Source organism: Geotrypetes seraphini, chromosome 8 (genome assembly GCF_902459505.1).
Source record: "Geotrypetes seraphini chromosome 8, aGeoSer1.1, whole genome shotgun sequence".
Taxonomy (NCBI): Eukaryota; Metazoa; Chordata; class Amphibia; order Gymnophiona; family Dermophiidae; genus Geotrypetes; species Geotrypetes seraphini.
The window spans coordinates 160,185,716-160,206,449 of record NC_047091.1 but is presented as its reverse complement, the minus strand read 5'-3'; the positions used below and the strand labels follow the sequence as shown (position 1 = coordinate 160,206,449).

The 20,734-nt window shown below is 40.3% G+C and overlaps 1 protein-coding gene across 8 annotated transcripts in view; it reads right to left on the bottom strand.

Annotated features, from left to right (window-relative positions):
* Window positions 1–1,336: 1,336 nt before the first annotated feature.
* Window positions 1,337–20,734, bottom strand: part of SH2B3 (SH2B adaptor protein 3) — a 284,404-nt gene continuing 265,006 nt past the window's right edge. For all 8 annotated transcript variants that reach the window (XM_033955826.1, XM_033955829.1, XM_033955827.1 and 5 more), the window contains one exon: window positions 1,337–2,038. In XM_033955826.1, the coding sequence (XP_033811717.1) occupies window positions 1,725–2,038 (314 nt within the window). In that variant the 3' untranslated portion in view covers window positions 1,337–1,724. The remainder of the gene's footprint in view (window positions 2,039–20,734) is intronic.

The following is a 20,734-nucleotide window of genomic DNA, read 5'->3' as shown; positions in this document are numbered from 1 at the left end:
TTATGTTGCTCCAAATCTTGTATTTTTCTGTTATTGTACATTCTGCAATAAAGAGATTTAAATATAAAATGGGGCCAATTGGTTAACGATACTAGATTGATACTTTTTGAGGAATTATCACAGGAATACCTATTACTACCCCAGGATCTCTACCCGTACAGCTAGTATACTTGTTGTCTTCAACGACTATTAAATCTATTGTTATTCGTGAAAGAACTTTCCTGGAAGACCTTAGTGGGGATTTTCACAATTCTCATACATTAATTTTTGTGATTTATCATCATCCTAGGATAACTCTCTACTGGGTTTGTCCCACAGATCTAGATGGGAAGAGGATTTGGGAGCAAGGTATGAGGATGGGGACTGAGTGCCATGGAGTCTGTACTACCTCACCTATGAAGGGCTGCTATTGTGTAGGGGAATGGTGTTAAGGCTATTGATAGATTGTCACCCTTAGGCTTCATAATGTTTGTCCTACAGCTGCTCCTCTATGTCAGAAAAAGTGTGCTTGACAGGATATTATGGGACATATTGGGTGATCCTGTCATACAGTGAAAGCATTCCAAAAAGCCATTCAATTTTAGAATTCAAACCTGGTTGGGCATTTTAATACTTGGGGGCCTGGGAATTTTGTTTGCTTTATAAAGCACTACCTGGTCAATGTCAATAGCATTGTGTTACATGTTATATGAATGTAGTTTGCCTCATCTTAGCTACTGCCTGGTGGTCAAAAGTGTCTTGCACATTTGCAAAGCTGTGGCACTCTAAACGTGGTGGCCGTGGCTCGAAGGCACCCGGAAGTGCACGGATGTTAACACGATGACATCACGTGCATGTATGATGTCATCATGTCGACGTCTGTGCATGCGCGAAGGCCCTCCAGACAGGTCCCTGAGCTGCCAGTGGGGGATTCTGGAAAGGAAGAAGCATGGAGAAGAAAGGAACTGGCTGCCTACAGGATGTGTCTCTCGCTGCAAGAAGCATGTCCTGTAGACAGTCAGCCAGCGCCTCTCTTCCTCCCAGGCATCTCACAGCACATACACAGTTTGCAATATACTGCTGTAAATGGATTACTAAGCTTTGGTTTAATTGTGATATGAGAAACTAACAGCCCATGTAGCAAACTTTCAGGTCCTTTTACAGAGGTGCACTGCTGAACTACCCATTCTATTCCTATGGGAAACTTGGCAGCCCACCTTTGTAAAAGCCCAGTTTACTTAAATGAGAAAGGATCTGGGGACCTTATTTTTTTTTTTTTTCAGTATGCTGTTAGTGGGATTAGGGTTCTAAAGGGAGTCACTTTATGGGACAATGTGTTACTGATTCTGACACTTTGTAAGAGTTGTTGAAGAGGGATTTGTTTTATTTCTCCTTTTTAGTATAAATACAAGTACTTTTTAACGTTTATATATATTATGTGCTATTACACTTTCTGTGACTCTGTATTCTGATTTGCTCATATTATAAGACCTTTGAAAATAAAAAATCAAAATAAAATAAAATTTACAGGCCTTTTAACAGGCCTAAAAAACCACACTCAACATCGAGTGTACAATTTAGATATGTTAACCCATCCCTTCCCCGCTCAAAAACAAAAAATAAAGATACATTCTATATTTTGCTTGTTTGCATTAAATCATGAAAGATTTTTAGCAGTCTTACAGCAAGTTAACATGTAAATGAGGCCATCTGCCCAGTATCAGTAATGCACAGCTGTCACCTTGTTAAAGGGGTGTGTACTGATTATCAATGGCTCGAACATGTCCCTGGGATGAGGAGGCCAGTTCATAGTTCAGTTCCCGCTGTGAACTTGCACTACCTCTTGAAGTGGCTGCTTCACTTTGGTGAAGGTTACGAGTCAATTCTTCAGGAGGTGGCACCAGATGAAAAATTGGCTCTGGATACAAAACATGAGGATCATCTTCTAGGGCATGTGTCCGTGAATGACTAGGAGAACTGAGATGAGGAAGGTTATGTTCCAAGCTCCAGGGATGGCTTGACAGTGGAATTAGTGAGGTATTGCCAGATGTGCTTGACCCTTGATAAAAATAAGAATAAAATGTGTTATTATAACCAGCAAGCTCAAAAGGACTATATATGTATATATACATACACACACACATATTTTAATTTGCATCCTTCTACAATTTGATAACTTTTGTCTCGCCAACAGTCTAAACATTTATTATTCTAATTTCATTTGCACGTTACACATCCATAACATTATTCTTTTTCTTGTACATTTGCTACACTGCCAATCTTGTTATATAGGTCATTTCAGTGGAAGACAGTAAACTTCTCTTTATAAACAGTGCAGTTCTTAAAACACAGACATGAAAATACATGTGATAAAAAATAGAGATTAGGTTTTTACTTTGACAATATCTTTTCCTGTAGATAGGGATGGTATGCTAACTGTAGGGTTATCCATGCATGATCAAGAGCACTGTGCAGATGTCAATCACAGCTTTTCACTCCTCTTCCTTCTCCATGGGCTGTGTTGTCCCTCAATTCATACCAAAGGTGGTGGGAACCCTAAATGAAAGGGCAAGAGAAGGAGGGACATGGGGAAACTCCCCAAACAGATGTAGTTAACTAACATTAAAGTTTAGAGAGGAACAAAGAGCAACAACCTTTCAAGAAATGTCAACAAATTTCAACAAAGGAACCTTATTAGGCTGAACATTTATGAAGCTCAAACATTTCCCTTCAAAACTATATATACAGATTCTTCCCAGACCTAAAGTCTGCCTGACAGAAAAAAAACTCTGCTAGGGAACTAACTCTTGAGCTGAAAGAATTGAAACAAGAAGCAGGTACATCAAAATCCGACAGGGCAGGGGATTCAGCATACCATCCCTATCTACTGGAAAAGATGATCAAGGTAAGAATCTAATCTCTTTTATCAGTGCAATAGTGATGGTATGCTGAACCATAGGGTCGTACCTAAGGAGTCCCCAAAGTGTAGGGAAGTTTGATGGGCCTGCACGCAGTACTGAGGAGCCAAAAGTGACATTCTCCCTTGCTGCTATGTCCACTCTGTAGAATTTGGTGAACGTATGCAGAGTGGCCCAAGACGCTGATCTACAAATTTCCTGTGGTGGGATTGCTCGAGATTCTGCCTAGGAGGTGGCCATGTCCCTCGTCAAATGCGCCTTCAACAACACGGGTGGTTGTTTTCTGCAATAGATGTATGCAATAGATATCAGAGGGAACTCTAGCACCGCAAAAAAATGCATGAAAACACTGTAAAATAAAAAGAAATAAACTGAACTGATCAGAAAGACATCTTCATGATTGCTTGCAAAAGGAAGAACCCAGGGGGCAGCACACCCAGGGAGGAGAAGGAGGAGTGAAAAGTTGTGATTGACATCTGCACAGTGCTTGCAAGCACGCATGGATAACACTATGGTTCAGCATATCATTCCTACTGCAATGGAAAAAGTCTTTACTTTAGTCATTTAAAGCTTCTGTCATGTTTCCCCCAAAAAAAGAAAAGAATGAAGCCAGTGAGGGCTACCATCTAAATAAGTCACACTATGCCAATTGGAAATCCCATCTAGCACTAGTGCTGCCCGATTCGCGATTTGAATCGATTCACCGATTCACTTGGGGTGAATCGATTCGAATCAATTTGTATTTTTTAAAAATTGGCATCGCAGATCGGGGCCCAACCCTCCTCCCCGTGCTGCTAACCTAAAGCTGCTCTTGGACAGTTTCTGTCTCTGTTTCAGCGCTAGTAGTAGTAGTAGTAGTAGTAGTAGTAGTAGTAGTAGTAGAGACGCAGCGAAATCCGCACCAACCATCCCTCTCACCTGAAGCAAACGCCTGCCGATGGGAAGTTGGGGAAAGCTCAGATCTGCTCACGGACGAACTTCAGCTTTTGCTCCAAACTCCTTCTGCTCATGTCTGTGTGCGAGGAAATGCCTGCACTGCCGTGAAGGAAGCTAGAGCCCGGGGATGCAAGCACGTGGACAAGATCAAAGAGAAGGGGCGAATGTAGGCTCTAGCGTGGCTGCGACATCAAAGCTAATAGGCTGAAGAGCAGAGAGGAGGGATATCTAAAATTGAGCCAACAGGACTGGTTTACAATCTCCCCCCTGCAGCTGGGTAACTTGGAAGCTCTGATACTTTCTTATTACATGCCATAAAAACATAGAAGTTGCCATACTGGGACAGACCGCAGGTCTCTCAAGCCCAGTATCCTGTTGCCAATAATGGCCAAGCCAGGTTACAAGTACCTGGCAAAATAGGCACCAGCTCTGTGGGTGCATGAGCACCCCCAATAATTTGGGGACCTCACATGACCAGGGCTAATGTGCAGTCCATCCGGGCATCTCTTCCCCTTCTGTCCCTCTACATCCCTTCCCAAACTTGTTTGGAGAGTCTCCAGCGGGACAGCCATTCTCATAAGCTGCTGGCGCTGCCCCGAAGCTTTACCTCTACTGTGATCTACCCAGGCAGAAATAGGAAGTTGAGTCAGGGAGAGGGTGGATGACAGCAGAGGGAAAGCTTCAGGGCAGCGCTGGCAGCTTGTGAGAATGACTACCACACTGGGGCCCCTCTGAACAAGAAGAGTGAAAAGAGACTGGGAAGGTGAGGGGAACGGAGGGAGAGGGACACAAGGGGAACAGATGCCCGAATCGTGGAACTCCCTGTAGATGTTTTCAGTTAGCCCGAGGGGGGGGATAGAGATACTGGATAGGAGGGTAGTTGGGAAGAGAAAGGGAGAGTTGGTTGACCCTGGGGTGGTGGGGAAGGAGGGAGAGATGCTGGATGAAAGGGTAGTTAAGAAAAGGAGAGAAGGTGGATCTGGGGATGGTGGGGTCCATCACTGCAGCTGCGTGGATGGAGATGAAAAATGGAAGATGCCAGACCTCCGGGGGAGGGAAAGGAAACAGAAGGGGAGGACAGAAATGGAAGATGGATGGTTAGCACAAAGAAAGAAGAAATGAGACCCTAGCAAGCAAGTTATCAGAAGACAACCAGAGCCTGGGACCAATATGATTTGAATAATGACCAGACAGCAAAAGGTAGAAAAATCATTTTATTTTCTGTTTTGTGATTACAACATGTCAGATTTGAAATGTGTATCCTGCCAGAGTTGGTGTTAGACTGCAAACGTGAGCTAGGATTTAACAGAGAGAGGAAAAGTCTTTTTATTTGTTTACACCACAGCACCAGTGTGGGTAGGAGAGGGTAAAGGGGGTGAAAAGTCTATAAAAGGTGTGAAGAGACTATAAAATAAACCCACCAGGATGTTTGGAAAAAAAACAAAAACCAAAACACCCAATTGGGCAGGAAAATCAAATTGAAAATTAGATTCAATAGGCTGAATCGAACTGAATCGTTTTTTCCTGAATTGGGCAGCACTATCTAGCACAAAGCATGAGCTTATCCAAGGCCTTGTGAAACAGAAATCGGCACACTGCAGTCCCTCCTTTTAGGAAAAGGACAGGAAGACACAGAACATGTTAACTTCAATGTCTTTTTATATAAGAGCTGAACTACCCCAGTCCAGAACTCAGGTCTGATAAGCTCAGCTTGGCTAGGCTGTATATGACATGAAAATAAACCTAGACAATGAGGACAGATATAGTATTCCCTTAGATTACTCCTGAGTTTATCCCCTTTCACCTTCATTCCTTGTCCTTCATTCCACAGCTTCCTTTCAACAGAGAAATATGCCTTCTTTGCATACTGCTCACTGATTGAGTTATCTTTTGTCTTGGAGTTAGCTTACTAGAAATTGATTTTGCAGAGTTAAGACTTTGTACCTGATGCCTTTTAAAACTATTCAATTTAAAACCTTAAAAATAAAAGAATCAGAGTGCTATGGTACAGTACTTGTAAAGATCAGATATCAATATCCTTCAAAGTAGCATTATGAAGCTTTCCAGCAAAAAAACAAAACAATGATGCCTTTTCTGTTCAAATGTTTGTCACCTACTCCTAAAATTCCACATTTAGTTCTACAGACGAAAGTTAACACTATTTATCAGTTAAGAAGCTTTTGTCTTTCTTCAAAAAGCAAACTGTATTTAAATATAAAAACATAAATCTTAACTCTATAGCACAAATACCCAAATTATCATGCAATATTTTAACTAACAAGTTCTATAGTGAAAACGCATGAGACAGATTTGCATATTTATCTCAAATTTATCTTGTGTATATTTGTTGTGGGTATCCTGAAAAATCAGACTGGCTAGGTGTTTCAAAAGGACTAGACCGAGAACCCCTGATGTAACTGATAGAGCAAGTTATTGGACTAGAACAGTGTTTTCTCATGTCAGTCCTGGAGCACCCCCTTGCCAGTCAGGTTTTCATTTCAGGATATCCACAATGAATATGCAAGAAAGAGACTTGCATACAATAGAGGTAGTAATGCAAATCAATATCATGCATATTTATTATGGACTGCTGTTACTATTTGGTTTTTTGCCAGGTACTTGTGATTTGGATTGGCCTCTGTGAAGACGGGATACTGGGCTAGATGGACCATTGGTCTGACCCAGTAAGACTATTCTTATGTTCTTATTATGGATATCCTTAAAACCTGACTGGCAAGGGGAGACTTTGGCAAATACTGGACTAGAACTTCAAGAATTATTGGCCAAGTCATTTTCATTTTGCTTCTGTTCTAATTTTATATATGGTTTCCTTTAATTTCCCCTGTGTCTCTCAGGGTATGGATACAGATTTGGAGGGGAACAGAAGGGAGGAAGCCCATGTTTCACATCCTGCCATACTACAGACTACTACAGACTGAGTACTATACTATCCTGATTCTTTCCTAAAGCTGTTTAGTATTTCCTTAAACTGCTACGCACATACAGAACGCTTGGCATTACTAACCTGACAATTTTTTTTTTAAAGTCTATGTTTATTTATAAGTAGAGAAGTTTTTACATAAAGTAAATGAACAAACATATGTGCTAGAGCACGGGAGTTATACATAGCAGTTAGATAGTAAACAAATTATATCTACAATGAGAAAACCAGGCAGCATTAATATATAAAACATGGGAATAACAACAGTATAATTCACGTCCAAAAAGCCAATGGCTAAACAGTAATGGCATGAATCAAAGTAGAGCAATACATCAATGAAACTGGAAATATTAAGTAAGATGAAAGAAAAATAAGGAAATAAAGGAGCGAGAGATCAAGAAGAGTTGTAGTTTAAATATATCTTTAAGGAATTCCATTTATTTTGGAATTGAGAAAATCTATTAGAAGATTTGGCTAGGTAAGCTTCAGTTCTATACGTGAGGCAGACTAGGTTCCACCATTGGGAGTGAGAAACTTTAGAGAGATCTTTCCATAAACTAAGGAGAATCTTCAAGGCCAGGGAGGTTATAAGATCCATGAGGAAAGCATCTTCAGTGGAGTGTGTGATCTCCAGGACAAAGGACTTCAATAGTAATATTTGATATGTTAAAGAGATATTTATGTGGAATATAGAACAGATTGTGTCCCAGATAGATTCCCAAAATGAATGAATAATGGGACAAGAAAAGAGTAAGTGTTTCAAGGAACCCATCCCAGTGTGACAAGTCCAGCAGTGTTGTGAGAATGAAGGGTTAATTTTATGAAATTTTAAAGGGGTCCACTGAGCTCTCTGTAGAAGGAAGAACATACTCTGGAGAAAGGAGGCTGATCTGGAGGTGTGGAACGTGGAATCAAAATTGTGAGACCAAGCTTCATTTGAAATGGAAATTTCTAAATCTGTTTCCCAAGCTTGTTGTAAGGAAGAGATTGGATTAGGTAGAAAGGATTTGAAGAGTTTATAGAAGTGAGAGGCAGTGTGTCCAATAGCTAGATATTGTTTGGAGAGCGTAGGAATGGAGTTGGAAACTTGGGGTTGAATCCTGATTTTTTGATGGAGGATCTTAATTGTAGCCAATGGTAAAACTGTGATCCATCAAGTGAGCCATCTGAGTGAGAAAGAGAAGCTATATCCCATAAGTGTTTCTTATACCAGGTTGGCCAGAAAATGGGTTTTTTATCAATCAGGAATTGACGGTTGCACCATAATGGGCAATAGGCAGACTGGCGCCAAGGGTGTTCTAGACGTGTGCCGAAGTCTGAGAGAACCTTATGAGTGGTCAGTATTATTGCGTTGTGAGAGAAGCGTTTGATGTGTAAGGAACCTAGGAGTCTAGTAAAGGAATAGGATGCATATAGGATGTTTCCAATTGCATCCAGTTGGACATATCAGAGTGAACACATGGGGATAGCCATACAGCGCCTTGCCGTAGGATAAACGCTTTATGGAAGCTCTGAAGGTCAGGAAAATTAACACCTCCCAGATGTTTAGAGGCTTTCAATTTTTGAAGCGATATTCTATGTGGTTTGTTATTCCAGAGAAAATTAAGCATTAATTGTTCTAATTGTTTGTAAGTAGAGCTAGAGAGTAATAAGGGGAACATGTTTAAAACATAGGTAACCTTGGGTACCACCATCATTTTCAAACTATCAAGTCTGCCCCACCAGGAAAGGTGTAGAGGAGTCCAAGAGATCAGTATATCTTTGACCTGGGTGAGCAATTTGGTAGTTATCAGATGAGTGGATGAGTTGAGTTAATGTCTTTATTAAATGGTAAGCCTAGATATTTTATGCCTGAGGAAACCCACGTGAAGGGATGGGAAGTGATAGTAAAAGGAATGCAGGAGTCGTTAAGTGGCATGAGTTCTGTTTTATCCCAGTTAATCTTGTAACCGGACAGCGAAGAGAAAGTGGAAATGAGTTGAACTAGAGAAGTTAGAGAGGCTTCTGGGTCAGTTAAGTACAATAAAACATCATCAGCATAGGCTGATATTTTAAATTCCAAGTTGGTGATGGTAATACCTTTGATATGGGGAGACTGTCTGAGGGCTGCAAGTAGGGGTTCAACAGCCAAATTGAATAATAGTGGGGACATAGGGCAGCCTTGCCTTGTTCCTTGAAGGAGCATGAAAGGGGTAGAAGATTCATCATTATCTATCAATTTAGCAATGGGGTTGTTATATAGCAAGGAAACCATGTGTATAAATGACTCAGGGAGACCAAATCGAGATAAGACACAGAAAAGGTATCTCCATTCTACCCTATCAAAATCCTTCTCGGCGTCAAGAGAGGCAATTAGTTAGGGATGGTTATCTGACTGGGCAGAGTGGAGTACATGACATAAAAGCCTTGTGTTATCAGCCCCGTATCTACCCTTTAAAAAATAATATTTTCTAATCTAAACACTAGAACTTTAGCAAATATTTTATAGTCCAAATTTAATAAGGATATTGGGTGATAGTTTTTCACTAGTTGGGCATCGGTTTTGGAAGTACTGATATTCGCTTCATGAAAGCGATGCAGTCTGGCCAGGAAGGCTATTAAATCTTGATAGTAAGTGATCAGATGAGGAGTCAAAAGGGAAGAGAAAGATTTGTAGAATTTTGAGGGAAGGCCATCTGGTCTAGGTGCTTTAGCTGATGGCAAAGTAGATATGGCCTTGATAATTTCAGTAGGTGATAGAGGCTGTTGTAGAACCTGTTGTTGTGAATCTGAAAGGGACGGAAGGTTAATGGATTGAAGAAAGTTTGTGATATGAAGTTCCGATGAGGATGATTCAGATGTATACAAGGTCTCGTAAAAGGCATGAAAGTTTTCCAAGATATCTTTGGTGGTGGTGTGGAGCTGTCCAGGAGATTTGATATGAGTAATTCGGTGTTTGGATCTTCGACCTTTCAGGTACGCAGCTAGAAGATGGCCGGATTTATTGGATGTGGCATAATAAGTAGCAGTACGACGAAATAGAGAAGCAGATGCAAGGGTGCTAAAGATTTCATTGTATTGAAATTTGAGTTGTTGTAGCTTTCTGTATAAGGATTGGTCAAAATGGTGATACAATTGAGTTTCATAAGTGTGAATATCAGACTCTAGTTAGAGTAAGGTTATTTTCTTTTGTTTGAGACGGAAAGCAGAGTAACTAATTGATTCACCTCGCAACCATGCTTTGTACGCCTCCCACAGAATGGAATATTCAGAGACTGAATGGAGGTTGGTGGAGAAAAAGGCCTGAGATTCTTTCGTAATATGGGAAATAAAGTCCTTGTCTTGAAGAAGAAAGTTGTTCATCCTCCAGCATCTGGGTTTGGAGTTGTTAGACCAGTTGAGGGAGCAGGAGACAGCCGCATGATCTGAGATTGTAATGTCATGGATCCGAGTGGAGGTGGTAAGGTTCACAATGTCTTTGGAGCCCAATATGTAATCAATCCTGGAAAAAGATTGGTGTGCTGCAGAATAAAATGTGAAGTCTTTTGATGTGGGGTGGAAGATTCGCCAAATATCAGACCATCCATAAAGATTCATTAATTCAGAGATGGAGGATCTGTCAATGAATGGATCTAGTGGAAAGTTGAAGTCCCCAGCAAAGATGGTATCCATAGTTAGGGAAGAGTGACAGATAGTATGAAAGGACTGGAAGAAGGATGGATCATCCGTGTTGGGGGCTTATATGTTGAACATTTTCAAAGGTTTCCCATTTATAGAGCCCTCAATGAGGGACCAGTGTCTATTAGGGTCAAATTTGTGAGAGGAGAGCTGAAAGTTGAGGGATTTTTTCATCAGAGTAATGACTCCATTCTTTTTGCCAGACGCCGGGGCAGCAAAGCAGTGTTGTATCCAACCTCCTGTCATTTTCTGAGCTTCAGCTACGCTGAGATGTGATGTGATTCCTGAATTAGACAGATGTCTGCTCCAAGGTGCTTAAAGTAGTGAAGTATCTTCTTCCTTTTAATGGGACTGTTAATACCTTTAACATTAAGAGAGATGATGTTTATATTAACCATTCAGTTAGGAGATATAGGCAGGGAACAGGAGATGGAATTTCCTAGTCGATGAGGTGTGGAGAAATTTAGATCATACTGGTAGTAGCTCAAAAATGAGGTATGGAGAAAAATATAGTTAGCGTTCCATGATGGAAGAAATGAAAAATGCAAAAATAATAAAAAATAATGATTCATACATGTGTAACACAGGAACAGGTAAGAAATGTAGATCCAAAAATGGGATCGCATGCTGACAAAATGGCCTCAGCAACTCTCTCCCCAGCCCAGGAGGTTAGAAAAAAACCCCCAAAAAAACGAACATAGCCCTAATAAGGACGCTGTTGTGGAAGACGGAGAGCGGATGGTTCAGGTCATATCGCTCTTCCAGGAACTTCTGAAGTTCCAGAGGTTCATCAAAGTTTTTCAAGGTGTTATGGTAGGCAATTCTCATCCTGGCCGGGTAGAATAAGCCATATTGCACGCCAATAGATTTAAGTTGAGGCCGCATGGAGAGAAAGGCCTTACATTTCAGTGCTGAAGGTTTGGATAGATCTGGTACAAATAATATCTTCTTACCTTCCACCATTAGGGAGGGATTGGTTTTTGCAGCTTGTAGAATTTGCAAGGTTTGCGGATATCGTAGCACTTTCAAGACAATAGGTCTCGGAGGTTTGGACGGAGCAGGGGGGCCAGAGGGCACCCTGTGGGCTTGCTCAATCTCCAGCGGGGATATTAGGATGTTATATTCAGGATATTAGGAATGAAGGTATTCAAAAAAAGTTACTGTGTCATTACCTTCAGAATCATCGGAAAGCCCAATTAAGCGGACATTATTCCGACGCATTCTATTGGAAATGTCCTCCATGTCACTTTGCAGCAGGGAGATTTTGCGAAGATCTCACTGGATTTCTAGGTACTGAGAGTCGTGTGCCGAGAGCTGTTCCTCAGTGAGATCAATACGTGCGTTATGTTGTTTTAGCTGCGTCATAATGTTACTGATCTCGGTTTTAATATCAGCAGTTGCCGCTAAATTTTCTTGCATTAGGCCTCTCAGAATTTGGAGATCATTTTTGAGATAGAGGCACCATGCTCTTTGGGGTTGGAAGTACCGGCCTTGTCAGGTGATGGCAGTTCATGCTTAGAACACTTAGAAGCGTTGTGCGGCAAGGGAGAGCCGGCCGAAGGGGAGCCTTTGATCTTGTTCGGTTTGGAAGTCATCAAGGACCGTGTTATCGCGAACCACTGACCTGCACAGTTGTTAATTAGGGCTGAAAAATGAACTTCATAGAGTGGGCTGGAGCGGAGAAAAACACTAAGCGGCCATCTTGTGACAAGTCGTATGACATCCCCCTTAACCTGACAATTTTACCCATTTCTCGTGCCTTCGACCTTCAGTTCAGCTGCACCCTCCTTTGCAGCTTCCTTCTGGGGGGTTCCCTATTTTTATTGTGCTTTCTAACATACAGAATATTGTAATGTTTGACTGCATGCATAATTCTCCAAAAACTGTTAAAAATTCACTAAATTTGGCATGCAAAATTAAATGTGAATTCTTGGACAAGTTCAAAAACTAGAAACACTGCACAGGACTACTAAGCCTTCTCAAAAATCCCTACTGGGTTTGTTTGTTTTTTCCTTTTTAAGGAAACTCATCTCTGGTCTACTCATTTTGCTCTTTGTGCAAGTACTGGAAGGAAAGGCAGAGTTTTTGGAATGTAGCACTGGTGAACGTACCAGAGGGGTTTTTTTTTTTGTTTGTTTTTTAAAAAAAAAACAGGAAAGGATGGCAAAAAGCAGAGATGGTGAAAATAAACTTTCACAGCCACCTCCACACCACTGTTTTTTTTTTATTCACAGTCTGCCCACCCTAACACACACATACACACGATCCTCTTTACACAAATGGCTCCTACCCTCCAAACACACACTTGTACCTCTCCAAATACAGCCCATCCACATACAGTCACATATTCATAACCCCCCACTCCTACAGAACGCCCAAATTTTCCAGTTCTAAGAGAGTTATTTTAGGCCAGTCTTGGATTTATGACAACCCTATTCCAGTGCACTCTCTTCTTACTGAAATCAGTGTTGCAGGTGCCAGTCAGAAGCTACAAATATCACATTGCTTTGGGAAACTAGTTTTAAGCCCATACTGGCCAAAACATCTCTCTCCTGGTAATGGGCAATTTGGCAATTCTGCACCAATATTTACACACACCCCTTATACAAATTACCCCCTTTTTTACTAAGCCGATTAGCTCACTGGGAATTAATGGTTTTCAGTGCTGTTGCCACACAGGTTTGTAAAAGGCAGGGGGGAGGGGGGAGATATATTAGGAACCATTCTTGAAGCCTGTTTTTCCTGTTTCTTTTTTTTTTCCACCTAGCTCAGCCACTGCATCACCAGTCAAGACACGGGCCATACTGTCATATAGCATAGCATATATTTAGCCAAGTGGCTATTGCTAACATTAACAACTGAAGTTACGCAATAGTTGAGTTAAGGTTATCAATCTATTTTGTTACAATTCAGTATCAGTGCAGCTTTTGATTCAGTTGATCATATTTTGCTGATCAACAAACTGAGCGGGTTGGGTATAGGTGGATCTGTACTTAATTAATTTAACGATTTTTTTAGTAAACAGGAATTATAGCGTGCTGAAGGGTGGAACCTTTTCTAGGAGCTGGGCTTCTTTCTGTGGAGTGCCACAAGGCTCTTTCTATTTCTTCTACGCTTTTTTATATCTTTATGAGTACTCTGCAAAAAGTAAGTTATCCTATGCTGATACTTTTTTTATTAATTCCATTAAGTTCAAACAAGGAGAACATTTCAGCTAAGATCACTGATTGCATGAATAGAATTGGAGATTGGGCTTCTACTAATAAGTTGAAATTGAATGCAAGTAAGACGAAGGTTCTTTGGTTTCACAATTCACTATCTTCTGTTCCTTCATTTATTACTCTACAATCAGGTACTGATCATTCTGAAGTTAGTAGAGAATATAGCATTCCTATTTGATTGGCATACAAGATGTTTTTTTAACACATAATGTAAAGTCTGTTATTGTTATGTATGAATTAACTGTTACCTGCTGAGTTGATAAGCAGGCTAGAAATTTTTAAAATAAATAAATACATACCCTGCAAGTAAATATAACGTCTATAGTTTGGAGTATTCTTATAGACTCTTCTCTTATCAAATTTCTAATTTATGGAGGAAGATTTTATATATTAGGCTTGTGGAGTCGTGCTTTTTTGAACATCATTTTGCACTGTTGGTTCAGATGTTAGTGTTACCTCAACTTGATTACTGTAAGTCTATATATTTGAATTTAACATCAAAACTGATCAAAAAATTGCAGTTACTCCAGAATATTGCGGTTAGATTAATTTTTGGTCTAAATAGTTATGAAAGTGTTGCATTAGCGTATAAAAATCTTCATTGGTTTATCAGTTGTGAGGCGAATTAATTTTAAATCAGCTTGCATAGTTCATCGTATATTACAGACTGACTCTTCAGTTAATCCGATTTTGCTTTTTCCTCATTTGCATTATTCTTCCACCAGATTATATGATACTTTATTACTACATTTTCCACAGATTAGAGGAGTACGGTATAAACGACAGCTCAATTCCTCTTTTGCTTACGCTGTCATTACAAATTGAAATAATCTACCTCTTTACATTAGGACGGATATCAACAACTTAAGGTTTTGTAAAAATTTGAAAACTTTTTTATATGACTACTTGTATATGATAATATTTTAATTGATTGTTTTTCTAGTTTTCCATACATTTTACGGCCTCTTTGAATGTAAATTGCCTTGAACCTTTTTGGTATAGTGCGATTAATAAATTGTAGATTAGATTAGATTTATATGTATGTAAGCCGCTTTGAGTGTGGCTGTGGAGGAGAGTGTGTGGCATAGTGATTAAAGCTACAGCCTCAACACCCTGAGGTTGTGGGTTCAAATCATGCGTTGTTACTTGTGACCCTGGGCAAGTCCCTTAATCCTTTATTGCCCAAGGCACATTAGATAGACTAAGTCCACCAGGACAAATAGGGAAAATGCTTGAAGTACGGTACACTTTGAATGTGGTTGTAAAAACTACAAGTCCCAATCCCCTTATATGTGGCTGGGTATATTTCCTCCCTAATTAGCCTTGTATTGTTTCTTCATCCCATTGTCACCCCCAAGGTGCAGAAACCAGGTCTGAGAATCAAACCTAGAGTTCTTCCACATCAGATCAATACCAAACACGACTTTTCAAAACAACATTACTAAGAAATTGACTGAAATTTTCAAATCTTTTGAAATGGATTTACAGATTACTAAATCATCAATATAGCACTGTACTTTACCTAGATGATTTAAAGATCAAAACCCAAACCAGCAGAATCTATCTGCTGATAGTTTAGACTTATCTAATTTCCTGGAAAAGTTAGTTATGGAGGTCCAGACTTCAGCTACATTATTGGTACAATTTGCTATAGATTCGAATAGGGAATGGATGCTTAAGCTGTTTTTCAAATATAAGGATGTTCCCCTTTTGTCTAATGTTATAAGAATGTATCCAGATGTGTCTCACCCTACCCTAAAGCAAAGGAAACAATTTTTGATTTTGAGGCCAAAGGTCATTCAGTTGGGAGCAACCTTTGTTTTGAGATATCCCTGCAAGTATGTTATGGTCTTTAATGGAAACAGATATGTATTTTATGAGCCGCAGCAATTATCTAAATTTATTTCTGCTAAAGTACAACCTATAGAAGCTTCCCGATTTATTCCAGTATGTTAGCTCGAAAAGAAAGGAATGTTTAGGACCTTTATCGCCTCATCTTTATTATTCCTTTAAAATATATTTGTTTATGTTAATTTCAGCTCAATTTTAGCTCCTTCGCCATATATATATGATGGACTAATTACAACCTGTAGTATTTTTCATTACAGTAAAACCTTGGATTGCAAGTAACTTGGTTTGCAAGTGTTTTGCAAGACAAGCAAAACATTTTATTAAATTTTAACTTGATATACAAGCAAGGTCTTGCAATACAAGTACATACAGTAATCACAAATCACAACTGAGCCGATGGTTCTTCTCTCTCTGACACTTCAAGAGTGTAGTGACTGTTCTAAATGAGCAAAGTTTGCAATACAAATACGTATAATATTTTGTATTAAAATTTTGGGGTTGTGGAATGAATCGTTTGAGTTTCCATTATTTCCTTTGGGGAAATTCGCTTTGATATACAAGTGCTTTGGATTACAAGCATGCTCGCAAACCAAGGTTTTACTGTATTTCCTGTAACATGAAATATTTTGTATTGATATTCTTTAGATATACAGGCTGTTTTTTGTTTGTTTTTTTTACTTTTATAGATTGTCAATTGTTAAAATTAGAAATAAAGAATTTTAAATATATATATAACACTGTACTAAGAACAAGAACTGTGTTCAAGTTTAACAGTCAACCATCTCCGATTATAGAAAAAATATTCGTTAGTGAGGTATCATTAAAAATACCTATCACAGAGGAAATCACAGTAATATATCTTTTGCTGTGTCACTCAAGAAAATGTAAAATTTTGTCATTTATCTTTCTGGAAAAAACATATGCAAAATTTGAGGAACTACCGTAACTTCATGTTTCGCCCAGTTCATACATCGAAGTTCCTTCAAAGTAAAGTAGTTTCAGGAGAATAAAAGCCTTTGTAAGTAGCACACTGTGCTCTTGGCAAAATTATAAATGAGGAACAAAGCTTGTGGTTAGACTTAAGTGGTGTTCTTATAAAAGGAAGTGAAAAAAAAAGGAGTCACCTGTTTTTGGCTTTGCAAAGGCACTTCCCGTCAGTGATTAGGAACACAAAAAGCCCACTCTGCTGTTTTTAAAGGTGATGGTGTAACTAACCTCTCCTATGTTACTGTGTCCAAAAGATATTAGGGAGAATAGCACAGAACACTTCAGCAAATAAAGAAACAATTAGGGGGAATAGCAACATGGAGGAAACAGTAGGCTACCCCCCACTTGGAACACAAGAAAGTGAACTCACAGATAATACAAAAACAGACAAGTATATGACATAACAAAAACTATACTACTACTATATGTACATAGATGGAATATATAGGTAAGATATACATATATTTAACTCATGTATTGTAGCACCATTACTGAAGCTCATGCAAACCACTCTAAATTGACTCCCCAGTCATTAGTAGCAGTACAGAAGCTTCCAATACATTACATTATATTAGTGACTTTTATTCCACCGTTACCTTGCAGTTTTAATTGGCTGAAAATGTGTTTATCAGCTATGGATCATGACTTGGAATACAGGAAAGTCTGTGCATGATGGGTTCCCAAACAGCTTACTAATCTTGCCAAGCAACAGCATGTGGAGGTTCTGACCCAGTTCCTGGAGACGATATGAAGATCTGAGTATTCTGGAGAGAACTGTCACTGGCGACGAGACATGGGTGCATCATTATGACCCAGAGAGCAAAAGACAAAGCATGGAGTGGAGACATCAGTCTTCTCCAGCGAAGAAGAAATTCAAACATCAGCCCTCCTCCAAGAAAATCATGTTAACTTTCTTTTGAAACATGAAGGGACCTATTCTAGCACATTTCCAAGCACACGGGCAAACAGTGAACAATGAAAATTACTGTGCATTGCTGCGAAATTAACTTAAATCTGCAATTCGCAGCAAAAGAAGAGGAATGTTGTCCAAAACAGTCTTGCTGCACCATGATAATGTACATCCTCATATAGCAGCAGCAACAGAAGAGACAGTGCAAAGCTTGGGTTTGAACTTCTTCCACATCCTCCTTACAGCCTGGATCTGGCACTTAGTGATCATCACATCTTTGGTCAATGCTTTGGAGACGCTGCGAGGTCGCAGATTCACCTCCGATGAAATAAAGGAAGCAGTGCTCTCCTGGTTTTGGGAGAGGCCAAAAACCTTCTCTGCAGGAATGCAGAAGCTAGTTGAACAATACAACAAATGTGTCATCTTGCATGGGGGACTATGTGAAAAAGTGGTGAGTTCAATTGCTCAGTTACTTCTATTAAAGCCGTTAAAAATGTATTTTGCCTTTACCCTCGTATATCTAAGCGGTTTACAGTGAATAGTGATCAGGTACCCAAAGTTTTTCCCTTTTGGTCACAATCTAACTATGGAGCCTGGAGCAATGGAGGGTTAAGTGACTTGCCCAGGATCACAAGGAGCGATGCTGGGATTGAACCCACAACCTCAAGATGCCGAGGCAGCAGCTCTAGTCACCAGGCCACTCTTCTACTTCTTTTTAACGTAACATAATTCTTTATTTATATACCGCGCATCTTTCACAATGAAATCTATACCACAAACACAAACTATCCTACTGATCATCTTGCTCCTAACCAACTGGAAGGCTGCAGCAAACAACATCTCCCCAATAGCAATTATTTCAACTACAAATAGAATTCACCACCCAGCCAGGAGAACCATTACAGACAGAAACAAACTCCCAGACCTGCATACCCCACATCATCACACCAACATGAAGGAGAAGACCAACAAACCCTTCTAGGACTAAACCACACCCTCAACCAAGAGCACTTGTCTACCTGGCTGCTGCTCCAAAAGGAAGAGAATGATCGCCTCCAGACTGCGGGCCGCAAATAAAACCTGGAGAGCCACATGCGGCCCACGAGCCGCGTGTTTGAGACCGCTGGTTTAGAGGTACTTTCCACTTTTCCGCAACTTCAACAGAACTGTCATTATTGGCTCCCTACCATATTAGTTATGTGTTACATGTTACCGACCCCTCGCTACCGACCCCTCGCTCCGCCTGGTGGTAGCAAATTATCCTATTTTTGCTCCGGCTCAGCGGACGTGGTGGTGGATTTATAAAAGTGCTAACCTGTCTTCTGTGGTTTCTCTGTATTTACTTATTCAGGGCAATGGTTCATTTTTGCCGGGACAGCAAAATGCTTCATTTCAACGATGGGCTGTGCAGGCCTCCGATATTTATTTCAGTTATATTCAGAGGATGGAATCTTGGTTTCTTTTCCAACTTTATGTCGTACGTTTGACTTACCAGCTACAGACATATTTGCTTATTACCAGATACGACATTATGTGCAGTCTTTTGTCAGTCGAGCAAGCAAGAGCAAAGTGGAAATGTCCAATCAGAATGGTGCACAAAAAAGTGTCTTTCAACTCATCTGATAAAACCAATGATCTTTATTCATCCATACCAATTCAAACATCCAAAGCAACTCAACGACTCGACATGATCAATTTACGGCCATCCGGCCTGCATCAGGAGTCTTAGGAGTCTTTGGGTATCAAATGGTCTTTAAAATAACAAGTGGACTAAAGTAAAATGTTCATGCCGTTGCTCCAAATCTATAGCACTGCAAAACAACTCAGCCACGCATGGAGCAACAGCATGAACATTTTACTTTAGTCCACTTGTTATTTTAAAGACCATTTGATACCCAAAGACTCCTAAGACTCCTGATGCAGGCCGGATGGCCATAACATGATCATGTAGAGTCGTTGAGTTGCTTTGGATGTTTGAATTGGTTTGGATGAATAAAGATCATTGGTTTTATCAGATGAGTTGAAAGACACTTTTTTGTGCACCATTCTGATTGGACATTTCCACTTTGCTCTTGCTTGTTCAATTTTGTGGAATTGGTTCCCCTGTTTTATTGCGTCTTTGTCAGTCGAACACCTTAAGGAGGACAGTCGTAAAGCACTTTTTGAGCTTTTTAGTCTATCAGCTCAACAGAGGATCCCTCTCAAATTTCATTTACTGGGTCTCCTGGATTGCCAAGCGGGACCTAATCTGGACATTTTGGCGGCCGCTTGGGCGGAAGACCTGCAGTGCTCTTTGACAGCTCAACAGATATGACAGGTGCTGAAAACCATCAAGAGAGTGTCTGCCAATGTGACTGGGTACTACAATTGAAGGTGGTGCTGCGGCTTAACATTTCCCCTGAAAGGGCAGCTCGGATGGGCATCACTTTTACTCATCATTGCCCCAAGTGTGCACAGGCTCATGCTTCCTTGGGACATATGCTTTGGACTTGTCCTTTGATTCTCCAGTTCTGGCGTGATCTGGGCAACTATATTACATCCCTCTGGGGCAGACGTTGGTCTCCTCTGCCCAGAGCTTTATTTGGCTATTATACTATTGCTGCACCGAAATTGAAAGGAATAACAGCTTTTGTAGCGCGGACTGTGCTTCTAGGGGAAAAAAGCCATATTGACAAACTGGATATCACAGGATCCACCGACTTACAGTCAGTGGAGAGTTATGATGATAGTGCAAGCAAGCCTCTTTGGAGCGGAGGCAGGCTGGTGACCTTGACCAGGGCCCAAGTCGCCGCTTCTGTCAGATTTGGGAACATTTTTGGATGGACCATACACCTCAGGCCCATGGATGAATACTGAATTTGTGAAGGGGGGTCGCACGCCACTTATCAAACTGTTGGTTATTGCTACTACTGTTGTTGGTGAGAGGGGGAAGGGTGTGGATAGAGGGATGGTGGGGGTTTGAGTAGTGCACATGTAAGAGAGTCTCTGGATTACACTGCTATGATCTTTTACTTGCACCTTTTCTTGAAAACTTTAATAAAAATATTTAAACATAAAACTTCTGGGAATGACGATAGACAGATGCTGCACCATGCAACCTCAAATCAACAAAACAATACAGAAATCATTTGCGGTCATGAGGAACCTAAGGAAAGTTTGAAAATTCTTCGACAGAAATCAATTCCAGCTCATGGTCCAGTCCCTAGTCCTAAGTCTCCTTGACTACTGCAACATCCTCTATCTCCCCTGTCCCGCAACAATGATAAAACAACTACAAACAGTACAAAACACAGCCCTGAGACTAATCTATTCACTAAGAAAACACGACCACATC